The sequence below is a fragment of the Microcaecilia unicolor genome, chromosome 3 (assembly GCF_901765095.1).
Source record: "Microcaecilia unicolor chromosome 3, aMicUni1.1, whole genome shotgun sequence".
NCBI lineage: Eukaryota > Metazoa > Chordata > Amphibia > Gymnophiona > Siphonopidae > Microcaecilia > Microcaecilia unicolor.
In genome coordinates this window covers 410,715,021-410,736,472 of record NC_044033.1, presented here as the reverse complement: position 1 = coordinate 410,736,472, position 21,452 = coordinate 410,715,021, and the positions used below count along the sequence as shown (strand labels likewise).

The window sequence follows — 21,452 nt, the reverse complement described above, 5'->3', positions numbered from 1 at the left end:
TTTAAGATTTTTTGAGTAGTTTTACTTGGTTTCCACTACTTTCGCTCGATTAGAGCACACCTTTTCATTGTTTCAATTTCTTATTTTGGAGTGGTGTGTTCTCGCTTGTATTCTTTTGTGGACATGCAAGACTACGTCATGGGTTAGCAGTAAATTTCAGGGACTTGAGATCATACTCCACAGACCCTGGCTTAAGAGTGAGGCCCATTCCTGTCACAGTATGTGCAAAACTAATACAAGCACAACTAACCCAAAAACAGTGTTGCCAAATAATTGAATCAGGGTAACAGAAGAGAGTGTCAAAAGTACACAAACAACAAGAGCAAAGAAAAGCACAAAAGGACCTTCAAGACTGAACAAACAAGAGTGTTTTATTAAAGAGACCCGACATGGGCCGTGTTTCGGTATGCACGTTTCAGAGGTCAATAATGATCAGAACCATTGTACATCATACAAAAAACAATACCAACGAACTGTTATGTGCTGATAGCGCTATATTAAAAAGTGCGTTGATCAAAACAGCTATAATAAGAATTGCAAAAAACACAGCAAGTCCATATTTAATCTGCCATGGTTAATGATAAACCGCCAAACAAGCAGTTTATTAACCATGGCGGATTGAATGCGGACTCACAGTGTTTACCTCTTTGAGGGTAAATCTTATGTCTTTAGTAAGCACTTGATAGATTTTGTGGTATCAAACGAGGGGTTGATGTCTCTTAGTGTAGGGTATACTGAAGGAGCTGGCTGAGAATTGTCTCTAATTTAGTTGTCTGCTATATAAAGTGCTTTCCTTCCTTTTTTTTTTTTCCTTACACTTGGATCTTTTTTCCTTATAATATGGACAATGTTGTTACGTATACACAGCAGCTAACTAGGTTTGTGAGCCCTTGGACCACTGCCGAGGAGCGGCAGGAGAATCACCCAAACACCAGACAAGGCAGACTGGAACTGGAACACAGTGGATCGGGGCGAGGCTTCACCTACACTTAGCTACCCTTCACCCAGAGTTAAGCTCCGGGCTGCAGGCAGCCGGCAGGACTTACCGGACAGGACAGGAAGGCTGGACTGCAGGACACAGCAGCAGGCAGACAGACAGACAGCAGGAAACACTAGAAACACGCTGGGTTCCAGGGACACAGCAGGCAAACGAATAGTCCAGTAACAATCCGGGTCTAGGCAGGCGGCAAGCAGAAGAATAGTCCAGTAACAATCCGGGTCTAGGCAGGCGGCAAGCAGGAGAATAGTCCAGTAACAATCCGGGTCTAGGCAGGCGGCAAGCAGGAGAATAATCCAGTAACAATCAGGGTCTAGGCAGGCGGCAAGCAGAAGAAAAGTCCAGTAGCCAAGCAGAGACAAAGTCACCAAAAAGTAAAAGCACAAAGGCACTGCAACAACTCACACCAAAGGAACACCTCTGAAGAACACTGTTGCAAGGCAACTAGGAACCTTACCAGGTGGTTAATAAAGGCGGACCAGCATATCTTCTGGAACATGGGAACTGGTAAACTATCAATTCGTAGCATTCCCCAGGTCTAAACCCTGGGGACCGAGGTGACTGCGAGCCAGGGACCTGGGCACAACCGTGACAAATGTTTAGAATTTTGTTTCAATCCCTGTATTAGGGTGTTTTCCTGAATTGTGTTTACTTATTTCTGAGTTTCTGAGAATTGCATTTGTTGGATGTGATTGTATAATTGAAAGTTGCTAAATACAAAATTAAAAAAAATATATGTAGCAGTGCATTTAGTTTTCCTGAGAAGTCTGTATTTAGCTTTTGACATATTTTTATTGTGAAAAATTCAGAGAAGTGCAATAAATATTTCAGGATGTAAATGTTTATATTTATTTAATTGGATTTTGCTCACACCTTTTTCAGTAGAAGCTAAAGGTGGGTTACATTCAGGTACACTTATTTTTCTGTCCCTGGAGAGCTCATAATCTAATTTTGCCTCAGGCAATGGAGGGTTAAGGTCCTCTTTTAGCAAGCTGCGACAAAAAGGGGCCTACGCTGGCGTCGGTGCATGTTTTTCACACACACTGACGCCCCCTTTTACTGTTGCGGGTAAAAGGGAAGTATCTCTTAACTGCAGGAAATGGCTGTGCGGCAAGTAAAGCACTTTCCGTGCGGCCATTTCAGGGGGGGGGGGGTTCATTGAGGTGGTGGTAGGAGCTTCAGTGCTAACCTGGCGGTAATTGGGCAGCGAGCGGCACTGCCCGATTACCGCTGGGTACACTCTAGATATGACAGCGTAGTAGGGGTGGGAAGTACCTCTGGGCTGCTTTGGTAGCCTGGCAGTACTTTCTGTTTAGCGAGCAGTAAACCCGTATTGGGCTTACTGCCACTTAGTAAAAGGGGCCCTTGGTGACTTGCCCAAGATCACAAGAAGCAGCAGTGGGATTTGACCTGGCCACCTCAGGATGTTAAGCATGGTGTTCCAACTACTAGGCTACTCCTTCACTTCTCCACTTTAAAGGGTCGGGGTAAATAGGGAGAGGACTCCATTTATAGCTGGTTCAATTAGCTACCTTTCCTGCAGAGTGTGATGATATGTTTATCATAGAAGTGGTGGCAAACAGTTGTAATCTCTAATGCTTACTTGTGGACCATCAACAGATTAAGGGATCCTTTTACTAAGGTGTGCTAATGAATGAGAAAGGGAGCTCATGGGGACATGTTCATGCTCAGGGTTCATGTGGCTTGCATCACTGTTACTGCTCTGCACTAGGATGTGAATGGCAGGAGGGGAGAAGGCAGCACAAACGCTCTACACTGTGTCTGCTGACCTAAGGCATCTAATATTAGGCGCCAGCGTTTATACCTGCTTTCAGCAGGCGTAATTGCTGGTGCCTTAAGTTAGTCATCATTTATGCACTTAGCGTTATTTTATAAAGGGCATGGATCCTTTATAGAATAGTGGTTAGGGCCAGATTCTATATAAGGCTCCTAAAAATCTGTGAGGTAAACATTTCCACCTAGGCGCTGTATATACAATACGCTTAGTTGACTAAAATGCGCTAGAATCTGGGCTTAACACATGGTAATGAAGGATTTTACTGTGCATTAAGCCTAGATTCAACACAGCACTTTTGGGGGGGGGGGGGGGGGGGGGGGGAATTTTTAATATATATTTTATTGCAGGTCATGCACTAATGTTGTCATTAACATAGGCGCTACCTGCATAGAAGTAACACCAGAGCACTTACTGCCTCTTATTTAGGAGGCGCTAACCCCCTAATTCTGTAAAAGCCGCCAAAAATTGCGCACACAAATTTTGGTGCATGCCCAATTTGCATGTGCAATTTAATTGACTAAAAAGCCAATTAGTGGAAATGGCTTTTTAATGAGCCAATTACATTTAATTGGACTTTATGTTATAAATTTAGGCCGTGGATAGTGGGAAGGTGCTGTGCATCCTTACAAGGTAAATTGTTGTATTTAATATGTGGATTTTGAAAGCTTGATAGTTCATGGAGGTTATTTTGCTGATAATGGCAGCAAGTGCTCCTTGAAATCAACAGTTGTGTGCCTAAAAGAATGGAGTCTGTCGAGGCTTTTTCCTCCAATTTTTTGATAATTTCCTAATGATTGAATGTTGTATAAGTGTGTGGCTAAGGACTGTATTACAGTACTATTTATGAGAAGAGGATTTGTTTTTTGTTTACATACTTAAAGTAAGGCACAACTCCTGGGCATAAGCGCTATTCTATAAAGTGTGCCTAACTTTAAACATGGCTTATAGACTAGCACTGATTTTTTTGGTGCCATACAGAGAATCTAGCCCTAAGTGCTCCAGTGTTAACTCTGCATTAGCCAATTAGCATACGTTAGGTATAACGCACTAGCTAATTAACGCTTCCAAGTCCATGACAAACCCCTCCCAAAAATGTTTTTAAAAAATCTCTAACACATGGGTTAATGAGTGCAAATAGGCAAAATACTGCTAAATGCTTTAATGCATTTCTGTGGTAGCCTATCTGTGTACCCTAACCACACATGAAGGGCTTCAGTTGTGGAGGCTGTTATCTCACTAAGAGGCAGATGCAGCAACCAAACGTAAAAAAATCTAAATCGTTAAAGTCCCTAACGATTTTAAAATAACGAAACATGCACCAAAAAAAAAAGTCACACATGCTGAGATCGGTATTGAAACGTACAATGTATCAAAGAATCACAATACACATCGTTAATCGGCCCCCAAATCATGCGCAGAGCAGCCAAGCGTTATGTTAGCTGCTCTGCGCATGCCACAAACAGTCAAAACACAGTCAAATCACAAGCACATGGCTCCCAAATCCAAAGGACGTCAGAAAACACATAAAAAAAGCCCAGTCTTCCATTCTCTAAACAAACAGATTCATCGCAAGCAGCAAAACAGCGACTTCAAAATCCCGAGGCTTCTCCGTTCACAGTGGCAGCATTGTTAAAAGCAGTTCTGAGATCCTCGCACCCCAGTCCCACAGAAGCACAAAACAGACAATTTAAACATTTTAGAGGAGGAAATACCTGCTTTGGGTTCTGGAGAGAAGGGGGTCTTCCTAAATTCACTGCCCAAGTCAAACTGCAAGAAGGCACGATCCGGCTCGTCCAGCTTCTAGCAGAGGAGGCGAAAGGTTGTTTCAGCTCTCCACAGCTCGACCCAGTAAACGGCCTTTCCTCCCCCCCCCCCCCCAATGAGATTGAGAATGCAATGAGACTGAATGCATTTTAAATCCAAAAAGGCGGGCCCAGGAGGAGAGAGACGCTGCGCCCGCCCCTGTCTGACGTCAGTAACCTACGTAGGTTACCGACGTTAGACAGGGGCGGGCGCAGCAGGAGAAAGACGCGCGAGCGAAGGCAGGCATCATCAGCTTTCTTCTTGCCCATGCAGCGCCTTCGGACAGAGCAGAGAGGCGCTGCACGGGCCCGGTAAGAGGGAGGGGGGCCCGATGGAGGAGGGGAATGGCGGCGACGACCCCAAAAGGGGGCGGGGCACAGGACGAGGATGTCGGGAGGCGGAGCTGAGGTGAGAGAGTAGTGAGGAAGGGAGGGGGCAGGGGCTACTAGAATTTTGCTTTTTTGGGGTGGGGGGAGCGGCGGAAAGTGGGGAGCAGCGGGGGGGGGGGGGGGCAAGGCCGTCCGTACAGGACGCTCCTGATGAGCGCCCTTGCCCCCTCCCGATCCTTTTTTTATTTTTATTTTTTTATGTGTTTTCTGACGTCCTTTGAGCCAATCACAGCGCTTTTAGCTCTGCTAATGCGCTGGGATTGGCTCAAAGTTTGTTTGTTTTTTCACTTAATGATTTTTCCTGGCACAGAGCTGTCCTAACGAGAGGTCCAGACCTCTCGTTAGTTTTCCTGCCTTTTTCCTGCGTAAAGGCAATCGGAAAAGGTTAGTGCATGTCGTTTCAATGGGGTTTTCACACTAATTGCTCATCTCCATTCCGTTTTCGTTAGCTGCTACTGTCGTCGGAAAATAGGCTTAAGTGCATGGAAAGGATAGGAAATTCTTCCCTGAGGGCTCATTTAACGATGAAAAACGTTTAGTGCATCTACCTCTAAGAAAATAAAAAGACTTGAAGTAGTTCAAAGAAGAGCAACAAAAATGATATGGGGTTTTGGGCCAAAAGAAATATGAGATGAGACTTGTGGAGCTGAATATCTATACCCTACAGCAAAGGATGGATAGGGGCGATATGATACAGATGTTTAAATATTAGAACAGTATTAATATGCAAACAAATATTTTCCAGAGAAGAAGAAGCGGTAGAACGAAAGGATATGAATTGAGGTTGTAGAGGGTCAACTTAGGACGTACTTTTTCACAGAGAGGGTGGTGATTCCTGGAATGCCCACCCACAGGAGGTGGTGGAGATGAAAATGATAACAGAATTAAAAAATGTGTGGGATAAATACAAAGGATTTCAATATGGAAAGAGAATGGAAGCAAAACAAAACTTGGTGTTTAGACCGTTACTCCAGTAATTGGGAAATAAGGCCAGTGCAGGGCAGACTTCTATGGTCTGTTCCCTGATAATGGCTAGACAGAACTGAATGGGCCGGAGTGTGCTTTTGACGGCAGCTCCAGTAGTTGGGAAGTATGTCCTTTGTCGGACAGACTTTTATGTTTTGTACCCTGAAAATGGCAAGGACAGATCAAGAATATTTATATATATATATCTATATATCTATATCTATATCTATATATATATATATATATGTTATACTGCAACATATGCTATGAGTGTATCTTATTGGGCAGACTGGATGAACCGTGAAGGCCTTTATGCGCCGTCATCTACTATGTAACACCCTTTAGTAAAAGGATCGCTAAGTCTCTCTCATCTGGCAGGAATACCTGCTCCCATGCAAGGGTGGAATACAGACTGTCCATGTGGGACACTCATAATGTATGTAGGAGACGTTGCAGGCAGTGGCGTAGCTACAGGGGCCACAGGGGCCTGGGCCCCCTCAAACTGGCTCTAGGGCCCCTGATTTGGCTGGCGGAGATCCACAAGCCCCGCAAGCTAAGGCGTCTGTCCCGCGCTGTTCTTACATTGCTGGCGCCCTGTCTTGTTTTTCAGCGCTTTGCACGTTTGTTTTAATGAAACTGAGCATGCATATTCAGTTTCATTAAAACAAGCGTGAATGATGCTGAAAGCAGGACAGGGCGCCAGCAATGTAAGATCAGCGCAGGACAAATGCTTTAGTTGGTGGGGGTTGGGAACCCCCGCCAGCCAAGGTACCTTCTGGCGGCGACGAGGAGACCCAGGTGGTACCAAGCAGCGGCGGCGGAGGCAGACGTGACGGAAGGGCAGCAGCAGGGAGGTGGGCCAAAATGTGCCCCCCCCCACCTTGGGCTTTGGCCCCCCCTCCTGTCGAGGTCTGGCTACGCCCTTGGTTGCAGGTCAAAGAACTCAGTTCGATTATAAATGAAGCATTTGGGATAGAATCAGATGGGTCATTAGGAAGAGGAGAGTAGAGAGAGAGAGAGAGAGAGAGAGAGAGAGAGCTGGGAAATTGAACTTTGACATAATTGCAAGGCATTTCAAAGTGTTCCCACGTGTATTTAAAAAGATTGTAGACTAAAATGCTTTAATCTTTATGAATGAGATTTTTCATAAATGAACAGAGCTCTAACCTCTTCCTGTGGATTTTATAGCTGGGGTTTTACAACTGTGTTTAAATATTAAGGTTACTCTGGTGGCAGTAACAAAAAAATCCATTCTTGAAAAGCAATAAAATCGGTCTCATTCCTTGCACAGATTAAACTCATTCTTCTAGTAGGTATTCCGTCTTTCACACATGACATCTTGATAAAAGGCTTTGTGCAAATTCATATCTTTAGATATGTGACTGTTTCCTGAGTATCGCTGGGGATTTTGTGTTTAAAGATACATTCCAATAGTTCTGAGACAGGACCTAAGTTATGCTTTATCTTTAGTAAACAGGATTTTCTACTTTGGGTGTCAGTTCAGTAAGTTTGCGGCTGGAAGTGAGAATGCGATGAATGGCTATTCAGGAAGGTAGATGAACTATTTAAAAGAAAAAAAAGGGATGAATTGCATTAGTAGAGGTTGCACAGTTGTCTGAACAGCAGGAATTTGAGCGATACTGAGTGTAAAACAGTATTTAGGGCCAGAATGCATTATTAGCCTTACTGCAATATCCACAGGGCTGCTGAGAGACTGAACTGGGCCCGGGACAGGACTGCGGCCGCCCCCCCCCCCCCCCGCCCCAAATCATCATCTGCTGCCACCCCCGATTGCTTCCACTGCCGCAACAGGATTGAAATACCTTGGCTGGCGGGGATCCCGAGGCCCCGCCAGCACAAGACATCTCCCTCCAGCGCTGACTACCTGCCCCTGTGGCTGTTTTTCTTCTCAGGGCATTCTCGGTTTCAAAACTGAGCATGTGCGCCTGAGAGGAAAAGCAGCTGCTCAGCAATGGGCAGAAGAGCAGCACTGGAGGAAGCTCTGGGTCCTCCCCAACCTCCAAGGGGGGCCCGGCGCCAGAGTTTTCTCGCTCCTGCTCTTGTCGGGACGTGATCACTTGGGTCCCGTCAGGAGCGAGAGAGACCTCGGTGCCAGGCCCCCTTGGAGGCCTGGGCCCAGGGAATTTTGCCCACCCCCGGTCCCACTCTCGGCGGCCCTGAGTATCCACGAACCTCACCAAGACCGACGTACTAAATAGCAAACATTTTTGCAGAAGGCTGCATTGTGCAAAATGACTTGCAAAACTCCCAGGAATAAAAAACAAATTGTCAGCATTTTCCACTGCATTCTTTAACTTGAGTGCCTATATATAAGTGCCATTTGTGTGTGGAAATGACAGAATACTAGTACGTACGTGAGTAAGGGCACACTTGTGTGCTTAAGTGCTAGCTTATTCTATATTTCACGAGCACAGCTTGCTTAGAGGCCCTTTTACTAAACTGTGGCAAAAAGTTACACTGTAAAGCCATTTTTACCACAGCAGGAAAATGGCTGATTTTCAGCTTTTTCCATTAATTTTCCCATTAGCTTGTGGCTATTATGAACATGAGCACCTACAGCCACCTATTTTGTAGGGCGTAGGGACTCATATACTAAACCTGCGCTAATCAGTATGGGAATGCCCACATACTAATCAATTTTCATAGATGCACCCATTCTCTGCCACCAGACACGCCCCCCCTGCACCAAAAAATACCGGTTAAATAGTGCTTAACTGGTTATGCGCCGATATTCAGCAGGGGATACCCAGCTATCCCCCACTGAATATCCCTGGTTAGTGGCTAGTCAGTTATATCGCGTGATGTAACTGGCTATCCACCGAGTTTTAGACCCAGTTTAGCAGCCATATTTGGCTGCGTCAAATAGTGGAATATCTTTGGCCAGTTTGAAGATAACTGGTTAAGTATGATTATCGACCTAGCTGGTTATCTTCAAACCGGCCAAAAATAAACTGGATATTCAATGCCGGTCACCAGAAATGGCCCGGCATGGGCTTAGTGCCAACCGCGGGAGTTAGCCTGTCTAACTCCTGCTGTCTGAATAGTGAACTCTTTATTTTTTAGTGCATGGGTAGCATGCATACATGGTGAAATTACCATGGGATGCCATTTTTTTGCTGCAGTAAGCACGCTTACCACAGCTTCATAAAAGGGACCCTCAGAGCATAAATGCAAGGGACATTCCCATGGGAGGGGTGTGTGCAGGTCTAACATTTATGCAGGTAACTTATACCAAACCAAACTCAAAAGTAGAGGTTAAAAAAAATCCCTACGTGTAATCCAAACAGCAATCTAAGAAGTAGGGGTGGACCAAGAAATCTTCACAGCCAGGGATCAATAAAAATACCTTTTATTCAGCACCACACTAGTGTGTGACCCAACAAGGGGCCGTGTTTCAATGGAACAACCGTCTGCATCAGAGTTCTGACACTCACTGTAGAAAATCACAAAATATGGGTGCAGAATGGTACAATTGATGATCAGTAAGCCGCTCAAGTGCAGGTTTTTTTTTTTTGGGTGGGTTTATTGGCATCCGACTGATTTCCCCTGCGGTTTATTGATCATCAGTTGTACCATTCTGCATCCATATTTTGTGATTTTTCTACAGTAAGTGTCAGACCCCTGATGCAGACGGTTGTTCCGTCAAAACACGGCCCCGTGTCGGGTCACACACTGGTGTGGTGCTGAATAAAAGGTGTTTTCATTGATCCCTGGCTGTGAAGATTTCTTGGTCCACCCCTACTTCTTGGTTTGCTGCAGGTAACTTACAAAATATTGTAAGTTCCATTCTAAATTGCTGAATTTAAGCATACACATTTACATCTGCTATTGACATGATGTAAGTGGATGTGGTTAAGTGTAGGCGTGTTGATGCCGAATTATGCTAGTATTCTATACTGGAAACTTGGCGCCCAGTGCTGTTGTAGAATTAGCCCTCAGCTCACTGCACACTGCATCTTGGCGCCCAGTTATAAAATTACCCTCCATCTGGGGGACTCTATATATGGCACCTAAAGTTGTGCAAGCAAATCAGCGAGTACTGGCGATTTGCACACGCAACTGAATTGATTGATGAGCTAATTAGTGCCAATAATTGGCTACTAACAAACAATTATTGGCATTAATTGGGATTTATATGCAGAATATATTCTATAGCGTGATACGTGTAAATCCTGTAGTGCGTAAATTCAAAGGGGCATGGTCAGGTGCATTTTGGGGTCGTTACCTGGAATTTACATGCATTGTTACAGAATAGGGCCCATCGGCACCTAACTTAGGTACCAGCATTTATACCTGCTTTCACAAGGCATAATTGCTGGTGCTTAAGTTAGTCAAATGGGGCAGGCTCTCCACTGAGTGGATGAACACTAAATCCCACGGGGTATAGATGCACAAAAACAAGTGGGAAGTGGACCAGTGACTTCAGGACGTAGAGACTATGATGGTGTGTAAAAGAGTAAACTTCGAAGAGGGAGACATTTTGTCGTTTCACTATACTTGAGTCTGATGATCGTTGAGACTTCAAAGTATTGGACACTTCCTTGGTATACTTCTTTGTGTATCGTTTTAGACGGACAAGTATCCAAAAACACTTTTTACTCCAATTAAGACTCCTGAGGCAGGCCTGTGGCCGAAACACAATACTGTGTTGAGTCTTCAATAAAGTTTACTCTTTTACACACCATCATAGTCTCTACGGCCTGAAGTGATTGGTCCACTTCCCACTTGCCTTAAGTTAGTCACCATTTATGCACTTAGCGCTATTCTATAAAGGGCGCAGATCCTTTATAGAATAGTGCTGAGGGCCAGATTCTATATAAGGCTCCTAAAAAATCTGTGAGGTAAACATTTCCACCTAAGTGTAGTCTACAACTCATGCCTATGTTATGGTATAAGCTAATTGTCAGAATTAAATGTGTAAGCAGAGTTATTGATTTTACTGGATCAGTTATACCAATATAAAAATACAGCTTTAAAAGACATATTGAAAATGCAGCAGAAACTGGCTTTCATTTCAAGCCCATCCTCTTTCCCCATCCCTTTTTCAGGGAACTTCTGATAGCAGGGCTAGGCAATTACAAACACTTAACAGAGACAAAAGGTACTGGGATATAGCTTTCTTCTCCTCCCATCTGAAACAAAGCATGACTAGGTGGATACCTGAAGGCTCATCAGACATCTCCGAAAACCAAAGACCCAAGAGACAGAAAGTCTGGAGAACCCATTGAAGACAAAGACTTCAGAGGAAAAGCATAAACAAGGCATTTGCTTGTTGCCTCAGATATGTATATCTGCCCCCTCCCATCAGCTATCAGGGAGGACATGTGCATTAAGGAAAGACTTGTAATGTGAACAGACTGAAACCTGTGCAAAAGCCCTCAAGCTATAGAAAAGCCATTTGCCAGTAGATATCCAGGAAACATGTGACCATGCTTCCCTGCAAACTACAATACCCAAGATCTCCTGCAAATTACAATATCCAGGACTCAGGGAACATTATAAAAGCCTGGGAGCAGCCCAGCTAGCCAGTTTTTCTCTTCTATCCTGCATCTTCCTGGGACCTGCAGCCCACCTGCCTCTGTGGCTCCTCGCTGGACCACAGCATACTCTACAACAAAGACTGTTCTGTAAGTTATAACTTCTGATTTAGAACCCTGCTACTTTACTTAAGTACAGATTTTCTGTAAAGATCTGTAAGACCTACCTCTCGTTTGGTTTGCAATATTATTTACATGATTTGTACCTTAAATAAACCTTTTCTGAAGGTAAATAGATGGTCTTTGTGTCCTGGGTGCATGACTTTAAATCTGGAAATGCAGGACACTGCATTTCAACAGAGATAATATTTAATTCATTGCAATTGTGATTATTGTTGCTTTAATCGGCAACTGGTGGAGAATTAAATATATATATATATATATTAAAAATTGTAAACATTAGTGAGTGCTCTAGAGCTCTTCCCCCAAGATAAATCATTTCTTTAACACCTAGATCTAGGCACTGTATTTAGAATATGCTTAGTTGAGATCCCAGCATCTAAAATTACATGCCTTCATTTACATCAACGAGAATGTGGCATAAATCCCTGCATATAGATTTACGTGCACTGGGCCATATTCTGTAACTATGTGGGTAAATTTTAGAACGCCCATGAAACGCCCATTTCCCCACCCATAGCCATGCCCTTTTGAACTGCGCACATTAGAAAATACGCTTAGTGAGTTGTGTCTGTAAATTCTAACTGTTGCCAATTAGTGGTCATTATTGCTTTTTAAGTGCTGTTATCAGTGCTGATTAGCTTGTTAAACCAATTGTTATGCATGTTGTTATAGAATATGCCTGGATGTCAGCGCGGATCTCTAGGCACAATGTATAGAATCCGGCAGTCAGTACTTAAACTTTCCAGCACCATTTATAGGGTGTATATTTTTTGCACATGGCTTTCTGAAAACTAATTAGCAAATTTTGGCTATATCTGTATAGTAAACTTTCACAAGGTGTCTGCTTGTTCAAAAGTTAATGTGTATTCACAAATCATGAGCTGCTGCTTGTCCCTAGCAACCCCCAAAATAGATTACATGAGTGTCAAAATTCTGATGGTATCTACGCAGTGAAAACCCATGTTTGTAAATTAATAATCTTTCTTTATATTCTGTATGCAGAGGTATTTCTTTGCTCGTCAGTAGTGTGTTTTTTTCTAGCGAAAAAGGTGCCTGTACTCAAATGCCAGGCCACCCTTCAGGGGTGGAGTGATCACTGAGGGACCCACCCCACAATATTCATAACCCCCCTCCCTCCACAATAGCCAGGCCCCCTGCAACCAGTCACAGAATCTATGACAAGGCAGAATTTGTTTGTAGAGCCTGAGCTCTTTCATTCAAACTTGGGGACCATGGGTCAATTTTAGCAGACAACAGAAAAGGTGCCAGTATTCAATACCCCCAATTGCCTCCTCAAAAAAAGCCCTGCTCGTCTGTACATAAGTACATAAGTACATAAGTAGTGCCATACTGGGAAAGACCAAAGGTCCATCTAGCCCAGCATCCTGTCACCGACAGTGGCCAATCCAGGTCAAGGGCACCTGGCACGCTCCCCAAACGTAAAAACATTCCAGACAAGTTATACCTAAAAATGCGGAATTTTTCCAAGTCCATTTAATAGCGGTCTATGGACTTGTCCTTTAGGAATCTATCTAACCCCTTTTTAAACTCCGTCAAGCTAACCGCCCGTACCACGTTCTCCGGCAACGAATTCCAGAGTCTAATTACACGTTGGGTGAAGAAAAAGTTTCTCCGATTCGTTTTAAATTTACCACACTGTAGCTTCAACTCATGCCCTCTAGTCCTATTATTTTTGGATAGCGTGAACAGTCGCTTCACATCCACCCGATCCATTCCACTCATTATTTTATACACTTCTATCATATCTCCCCTCAGCCGTCTCTTCTCCAAGCTGAAAAGCCCTAGCCTTCTCAGCCTCTCTTCATAGGAAAGTCGTCCCATCCCCACTATCATTTTCGTCGCCCTGTATTATAGTAGGCTCCTTTAAAGGCAAATGTATTATACTTTTGTAACCCTGGTCTCACCACAAAGTTCCAGGCACCAGTTAGCTGTTCAGGTCAGCACCTGAAACCAGTATTACAGCAAATGTTTTAGTTTGTTTTTGACCTGAGCGCAGGCTGAGTCCGTACTTACTCCGGTAGGCCGTAGGGTTTTAAGCCACACTTTTTCTTTATTTCTTTATTAGACCGGGAGCAATTTAACTTCACTCTCATTTTCAAAGAAATACTCTGGTCCAGGTTTTATGAAACAAACTTAAACTTTACTTGAATGCTGCAGCAGGCAGTTTATCAGACCCCAGCTGAACCCCATTATCTACCCTTCTCCATTGAGAATATTGACCATGTAACCCTATTCTCTGTTTTCTATCCTTTAACCAGTTTTTAATCCACAACAGAACACTACTTCCTATCCCATGATTTTCCGATTTCCTCTGGTGTCTTTTATGAGGTACTTTGTCAAATGCATTTTGAAAATCCAGATACACAATATCGACTGGTTCACCTTTATTCACCCCTTAAATCTTCAAGCGTCAGCTCACTGGTGATCCTTGAAGCAGCTAGAGCAAAACATGATTCATGTTGGATAGTTGTCCCTGCCCGACAGTCTGTAAACATTGTAACATAGTAACATAGTAGATGATGGCAGAAAAAGACCTGCATGGTCCATCCAGTCTGCCCAAGACAAACTCATATGTGTATACCTTACCTTGAATTTGTACCTGTCCTTTTCAGGGCACAGACCATATAAGTCTGCCCAGCAGTATTTCCCGCCTCCCAACCACCGGTCCCACCTCCCATCACCGGCTCTGGTACAGACCATATAAGTCTGCCCTCCCCTATCCTCGCCTCCCAACCACCACCCCCTCTTCCCCCCACCTGCTCTGCCACCCAATTTCAGCTAAGCTTCTGAGGATCCATTCCTTCTGCACAGGATTCCTCTATGCATATCCCACGCATGTTTGAACTCCGTTACCGTTTTCATCTCCACCACCTCCCGCGGGATGGCATTCCAAGCGTCTACCACCCTCTCCGTGAAAAAATACTTCCTGACATCTTTCCTGAGTCTGCCCCCCTTCAATCTCATTTCATGTCCTCTCGTTCTACCGCCTTCCCATCTCCGGAAAAGATTCGTTTGCGGATTAATACCTTTCAAATATTTGAACGTCTGTATCATATCACCCCTGTTCCTCCTTTCCTCCAGGGTGTACATGTTCTGGTCAGCAAGCCTCTCTTCATACGTCTTGGAACGTAAATCCCATACCATCCTCGTAGCTTTTCTTTGCACCGCTTCCATTTTTTTAACATCCTTCGCCAGATACGGCCTCCAAAACTGAACACAATACTCCAGGTGGGGCCTCACCAACGTCTTATACAGGGGCATTAAAACCTCCTTTCTTCTGCTGGTCACTCCCCTCTCTATACAGCCTAGCAATCTTCTAGCTACGGCCACCGCCTTGTCGCACTGTTTCGTTGCCTTCAGGTCCTCAGATACTATCACCCCAAGATCCCTCTCCCCGTCCGTGCCTATCAGACTCTCCCCGCCTAACACATACGTCTCCCTTGGATTTCTACTCCCTAAGTGCATCACTTTGCATTTCTTCGCATTGAATTTTAATTGCCAAGCGTTAGACCATTCTTCTAGCTTCTTCAGATCTTTTTTCATGTTTTCCACTCCCTCCGGGGTGTCCACTCTGTTGGAAATCTTGGTGTCATCCGCAAAAAGGCAAACTTTACCTTGTAACCCTTCGGCAATGTCACTCACAAATATATTGAACAGAATTGGCCCCAGCACCGATCCCTGAGGCACTCCACTACTCACCTTTCCCTCCTCCGAGCGAACTCCATTCACCACCACCCTCTGGCGTCTGTCCGTCAACCAGTTCCTAATCCAGTTCACCACTTCAGGTCCTATCTTCAGGCCGTCTAGTTTATTTAAGAGCCTCCTGTGGGGAACCGTGTCAAAAGCCCTGCTGAAATCTAAGTAGATGACGTCCATAGCACGTCCCTGATTTAATTCTCCTGTCACCCAGTCAAAGAATTCAATGAGATTCGTTTGGCACGATTTCCCTTTGGTGAAACCATGTTGTCTCGGATCTTGCGACTTATTGGCTTCCAGGAAATTCACTATCCTTTCCTTCAGCATGGCTTCTATTACTTTTCCAATAACCGAAGTGAGGCTTACCGGCCTGTAGTTTCCAGCTTCTTCCCTATCCCCACTTTTGTGAAGAGGGACCACCTCCGCCGTTCTCCAATCCCTCGGAACCTCTCCCGTCTCCAAGGATTTATTAAACAAGTCTTTAAGAGGACCCGCCAGAACCTCTCTGAGCTCCCTCAGTATTCTGGGGTGGATGCCGTCTGGCCCCATGGCTTTGTCCACCTTTAGGTTTCCAAGTTGTTCATACACACTCTCTTCTATGAACGGCGCTCACTCTCTTCTGTGCAGTCTCTTCTGTGAACGGCGCATAAGATTGCATAAGATTGAGTATTTTTTTGAAGTTTTTGAATCTATTTTTAGAGAAAAAGTGGGCTTGCACTGTGATTAATGTATCTTAAGGAAACTGCAAACTGCCCAAAATACTGCAGCTAGATTTGCCATGCATGTACCACACTTTGAGAGGGCTGCTCCTTTGCTGATATATTTGCATTGGCTCCCCATTATGGCCAGGATTGTATTCAAAAACTGTGCTCTCATATTTCAGATTTTGTATGGTATTGCCCCTGACTATATGTTGTCCCTTGCTACTTTGCCTTCTTGCAATTCAGTCTTTGGTGCAAGAGACAACCTGCGTCTTCATTTTCCTACCTATAAGAAAGTAGTTTATAAATCTATATATTCAGCTACTTTTTATGCCAAGATATTAAATGGTGGAATTTCTTGCCAAAAAATGTAAGATCCCAACATGATTATTTGGTATTTTGTAAGTTTTTGAAATCTTTCCTTTTCAAAAAAATGTTGTCAATTGATCCTGTTGCCTAATCTCCCCCTTCCATTCTCCCCATTATGCTTTATTATTGAATCTTTTATATATTTATGATTTTTTCCTTATTGATACGTGTGTGGGTATATGTATTTTGTTTCATATTTTGTAATGACTTCTTTTTAGCCTGTTATCCACATTGAACTCTAAATTGCATGAGAAAATGTGGGTATAAATGTCATAAATAAATTTAAATAGTACACTAGCCTGCCTCTTGGAATCATGGGCTTCCAGTTGGTATTTTCATGTCGCTCGATTAGCAAGAAATCAACAAGCCTAATTTAAAGTGGTCTAGCCCCAAACTGACTGAGTTCTGAATGACCTCTCATTTTGGATAAAGAGGCCCTCTTTAAATGTACAGAAGAAACAAACCAAAAGATCTATAAAGTTAGAATCATTCAGCTCTTAGAACTCTGTGCAAGTCTGTCATTATGCGATTGTCACTAAGCTTAGGTTACTGAAATTCTGCCCATTTTAAGCTGTGAATAAAGGCTAATTGTCTCCACTGGAGGCACTGTAATAGTGCAACACTAAAGTACTGCTGTTTCCTTTCTTTCTTTGCATTTCTATACATAGAAAATCCTGGATGAATGCCAAGACCGTCGGAGTTGCCAGCTTCTTGTCAATAGCCGACTATTTGGTGCAGATCCATGCCCGGGAACCAGCAAATATTTGATTGTGTGGTACAAGTGCAGGCCAAGTAAGTATCTTACACCTAACTTGGTGATTCTTGACAATCATGCTTTGGAATTTTAGTTTTTAATATTCTTCCTGGGGTCAGTGTTTGCTCTGGATTCAGCTTACATTTGTTACTTGAAAGCTTTACATTTGAGTTATTATTTTGTTAAGTACCAAAGCTAGAATTCTAATGAGGAGGGTGGAAAGGGTAGGGCAGGATGGCACCCTTGGTGGTAGCCTGGGGTGGTGTATGAATGATGAGCCATGTGGGAACAAGGCACCAAGGTCTCTATTCTTTTCCCAGATATCGATTTTGGTCCAATTTTGGATGCTGTTCAGCCTAGTTCTGGCACAGCACATTTTGGTACTAAATAACTAGGATAGTGGTTGGAAACACAGGACTGCACCAACAAGCAAGGCCAATCTGGTTAATCCCCAATCTTTAAATTAACGCACACAAACTGGTAAACAGAATGCATATCACCTGGACCTCAGAAGCTTCTTAGTTTCCAGTAATTGACACACAGGAGCTGTATTAAACTTCCATCACAGGTCTCAAAAATCTCCACATGTTTACATATAACAAATTCAAATGATTTTTAACATCATCATGCACATAATTTATTAATCAAAACTTAGATTAAGTGCCCATAGGTAGTCCTCCATTTTGCTTTCTAGGTATTATCAGGGGCTTAGTGTTGTGTGCATTGAACCAACAAGCTGCAGATTTGTTTAGCTTTGGTCTGTTGGTTTGAATTTGTTAAAACTAAAAATTTTGTGGAGGTTTTTGAGATCTGTGATGGAAGTTTAGTTTAGCTCCTGTGTGTCAGTTATGGGACACTAAGAAGCTTCTGAGGTCTTTTCCTCTATTACAATTGAGTGACATACAATCTGTTTTCCAGTTAGAGTATATTAGTTCGGTTGCGGTTTAACCTCAAGCTGGAATCCTATTTTGCTGTTTGATTTGGTAATCCCTGATTTTGCCTAGGTATATGCTATTAGGTTTGTTCAGGGCAACTACACACCACAGAAACAGAGAAAAATGAAGGCAGATAAATTTTTATTTATTTTATTTGTTACATGTGTACCCCACATTTTCCCACCTATTTGTAGGTTCAATGTGGCATACATAGTGCCGGAGACTCCGGTGTATACAAATATAATGTGAAGTTGTGATAGGGTAATGTTCATGTGGTAGGACCACAAAGAGGAAACGTTCAGTGGAAGAGTTTAATGGAGATTATTACGAACTGTAGTGTAGTTGTGTCGCTGATATCAGGCATTTACGTTGGGTCTGTAGGGTATGCCTTTTTAAACAGGTGGGTCGAGTGACTTTCTGAAGTGTAGGTGGTCATGTATGGTTTTCATGTCTTTTGGTAGTGCATTCCACAGTTGCGTGCTGATGTAGGAAAAACTGGATGCGTAAATTGATTTGTATTTGAGTCCTTTGCAACTTGGGTAGTGTAGATTTAAGTATGATCGTGTTGATTTGAATGAGTTTCTGGCTTGTAAGTCGATAAGGTCTGACATGTAGTCAGGTGCTTCGCCGTGTATAATTTTGTGAACCATGGTACAGATTTTGAAGGCGATTCGCTCTTTGATAGGGAGCCAGTGTAGTTTTTTGCAAAGAGGTTTTGCGCTTTCAAATCGTGTCACCCTATAGCAATACCCATGCATATGACCTGCCGTGGGCTTGCTAGATCATCTCTCTTTGGTTTGTTCATGCTCTTCTCCAAAGTTTCATTGAGTTTTTCACTTCCTTTGAAACTCCGCCACTCAGACATCTTTCCCTCTCTCATCTTTTTTCATTCCTGTTTCTCCAGTCATCCTATCTGTAATTTTCCTTTGTTCTTTTCTCTATTACTGCAATGATTCTGTAATTTAATAAGTTTATGACTAACTTTTGAGCATAAACACATTCTTCATCATTTTGCCCAAAGTGATCTGATGAAAGGCAGTCACAAGTAGTATTGAAGGAGTCCAAAAAGGCCTCTGTATAACTTGGCTGTTGACTTTTTTATGTCTATGTTGCTTCACTCACAGATTTATTTGCTCTCTTGTTTAAGGATTTACAGAAATTTAGCAGAATAACATTTCTTTTTTTTTTTTTTTTAATTATATTTTTATTAAAGGTTTTGTCATACAGAGAATACAAAAGTAAACACAAAATCAAACAAACCCCCCCTGGAAATTAACCCCCCCCCCAAAAAAAAATCATAAGCATAATCAAAGTCAAAGTTCCATGGCAATACCCGGAGACAAATTGCAGGGTTACACAAGGTCAAGGAGTGCTATGTGGCTCCTGATAAAAAAGGTCTAAACGAGCCCAGGTCCTGAAAACAGACCTAATGTTTCGACGTCTATGGGCCAAAATTGTTTCATATTTTCTGATCACGCATACATAACTCCACCATTCATTATAATTCAGGTACACAGTATTTTTCCAATTGGAGACAATTAAATGCAAGGCAACAGCTAGCAGTATGTTATACAATTTCTTATCAGACTCCAAAAGAGGGATAGTAGGACAAGAAGCTCGTAAGATCACAACCTCATAAGAGAGCGCAGTGGACTCAGGCAAGTGAAAGATAAGACACATTTTTGACCAAATTAGTTGCCAGTAAGCTCTGACGTTTTTACAGTAGAAAACCATATGTGCCAGTGAACCATCTCTTTCCTGACAAGACCAGCAGAATAACATTTCTAACTGAACATCAGAAATGGTGTAAGATGTAGACTTATGCTCTATTCTATAACAGAATCTGAATACCCAGATGCTATTATAGAGTTTACCTTCATCACCCTATATTTTTGGCACCCAAATTTGGGGAAACTTTAAAGAATTGTCCCCTATTTGTCTAGGAAAGAGGTTATCACCAACAACTTATTTACTAATATTTATTTTTACGTATCTGAATGGAATAACATGGCAGCTCTGTAAAGTTGTAGAAAACCAGATCAGATCAGCAACTGGTTGGGGATGTCTCTCCATTCCTTTGCCCTCTCAAGTTGATTGGAAGCAGAAGGATTAGAAGAAGGAAGGAAGAGGAAACTAGCAATGTCTGTTTCCCCCTGCTACTGGCACTTTGAACTGTGAGTGACTCTGGTGTCCTGTGCAGTACAGACATGATCCAGAAAGCAAGAAGAGAAACCACTACTCTCCTCCTACTGACCCAGGTAGAAGATCAACAAAGGGGAGGGAACGGAATAGTGTGAAAAGGGGGTTTAGAAAGGAAGACAAGGGGAGAGTGAAAACGATAAAGGTGGAGGGGGCAGAGAGTGAAAGAGGGAGTTATACAGCTAGGAAGAGAAAAGTGATAGAAAAGTAATGGGGAAAAGTATGAGGTAAGGGAGAAGGGAAAGTACCAGAGATGGATGGCAGAGAAAAAGGATGGAAAGTTTAGGAATGTGGACAGATAAAGGGGAAATGAGAGAGAAGATAGCTGAGAGAACAGGAGTGGTGGAAGGGAAGAGAGGTTGGGTTATTAGTAGGGTTACCATATGGCTCCAGAAAAAGGAGGACACATTGATCCAGTCTGGGTTTTGCTTCCATTGAAAGCAATGGAAGTAAAACCTAGACTGGCTCAATATGTTCTCCTTTTTCTGGAGCCATGTGGTAACCCTAGATTAGGCTGCATGGGAGCAAAATCATGGGATAGAACTGTAGATAGGACTGAGAGAGACTGGAGGACTGAGCATTGTAGAAGGACTAAAATAGGATAGATAGAGAACAATGGAAAAAAAGAATAGTAGAGGGGTGGGCACCTAAGAGAAGAAGTACCTTTTGGAGGGAATAACACAGACTCTAGTGAGAGAGAGTATGATATGAGAGAAGATAGAAGAAAGTGATTAAAGATTGAAAAGTAACACCCAAAATGAGATAAAAATAAAATAAAAGCAAAAAAGAATGAAGTTTATAGTTTATTGGTGTTTTCTATACTGCCCAAACTGACTACGCAGGACAGAACAGTGTACATACTACAAAACATAAGGGAAGAAGGAAAAGAACTCCATTGTTTGATAGGAAAGCAGACTCACTCATACTTAGAAAGAATAAAAGACGAACAGGCGGAGAAAGGGAAATGGGAAAGGGGAAATAAAAACATCATAGGTGGCAATGGGAAACACAAGGAAAAAAGGGTGACTGGTAAACCTTAAGCATCTTTTAGTTCGAACTCCTGAATGAATAGCTAAGCCTTAAGTTTGGTTTAAAACTTTTTAAAAGAGGTGTTGCTGTGGAGGGAAAGAGGAAGAGTGTTCC

General features: G+C 42.9%; 1 protein-coding gene across 1 annotated transcript in view; it reads left to right on the top strand.

Moving 5' to 3' along the window:
* The window catches only part of LOC115467099 (protein eva-1 homolog C-like), a 568,384-nt gene that overhangs the window by 215,365 nt on the left and 331,567 nt on the right, over positions 1-21,452 (top strand). Inside the window, exon 3 of the mRNA XM_030198792.1 lies at positions 17,090-17,213. Within this exon, the coding sequence (XP_030054652.1) occupies positions 17,090-17,213 (124 nt within the window). The remainder of the gene's footprint in view (positions 1-17,089; positions 17,214-21,452) is intronic.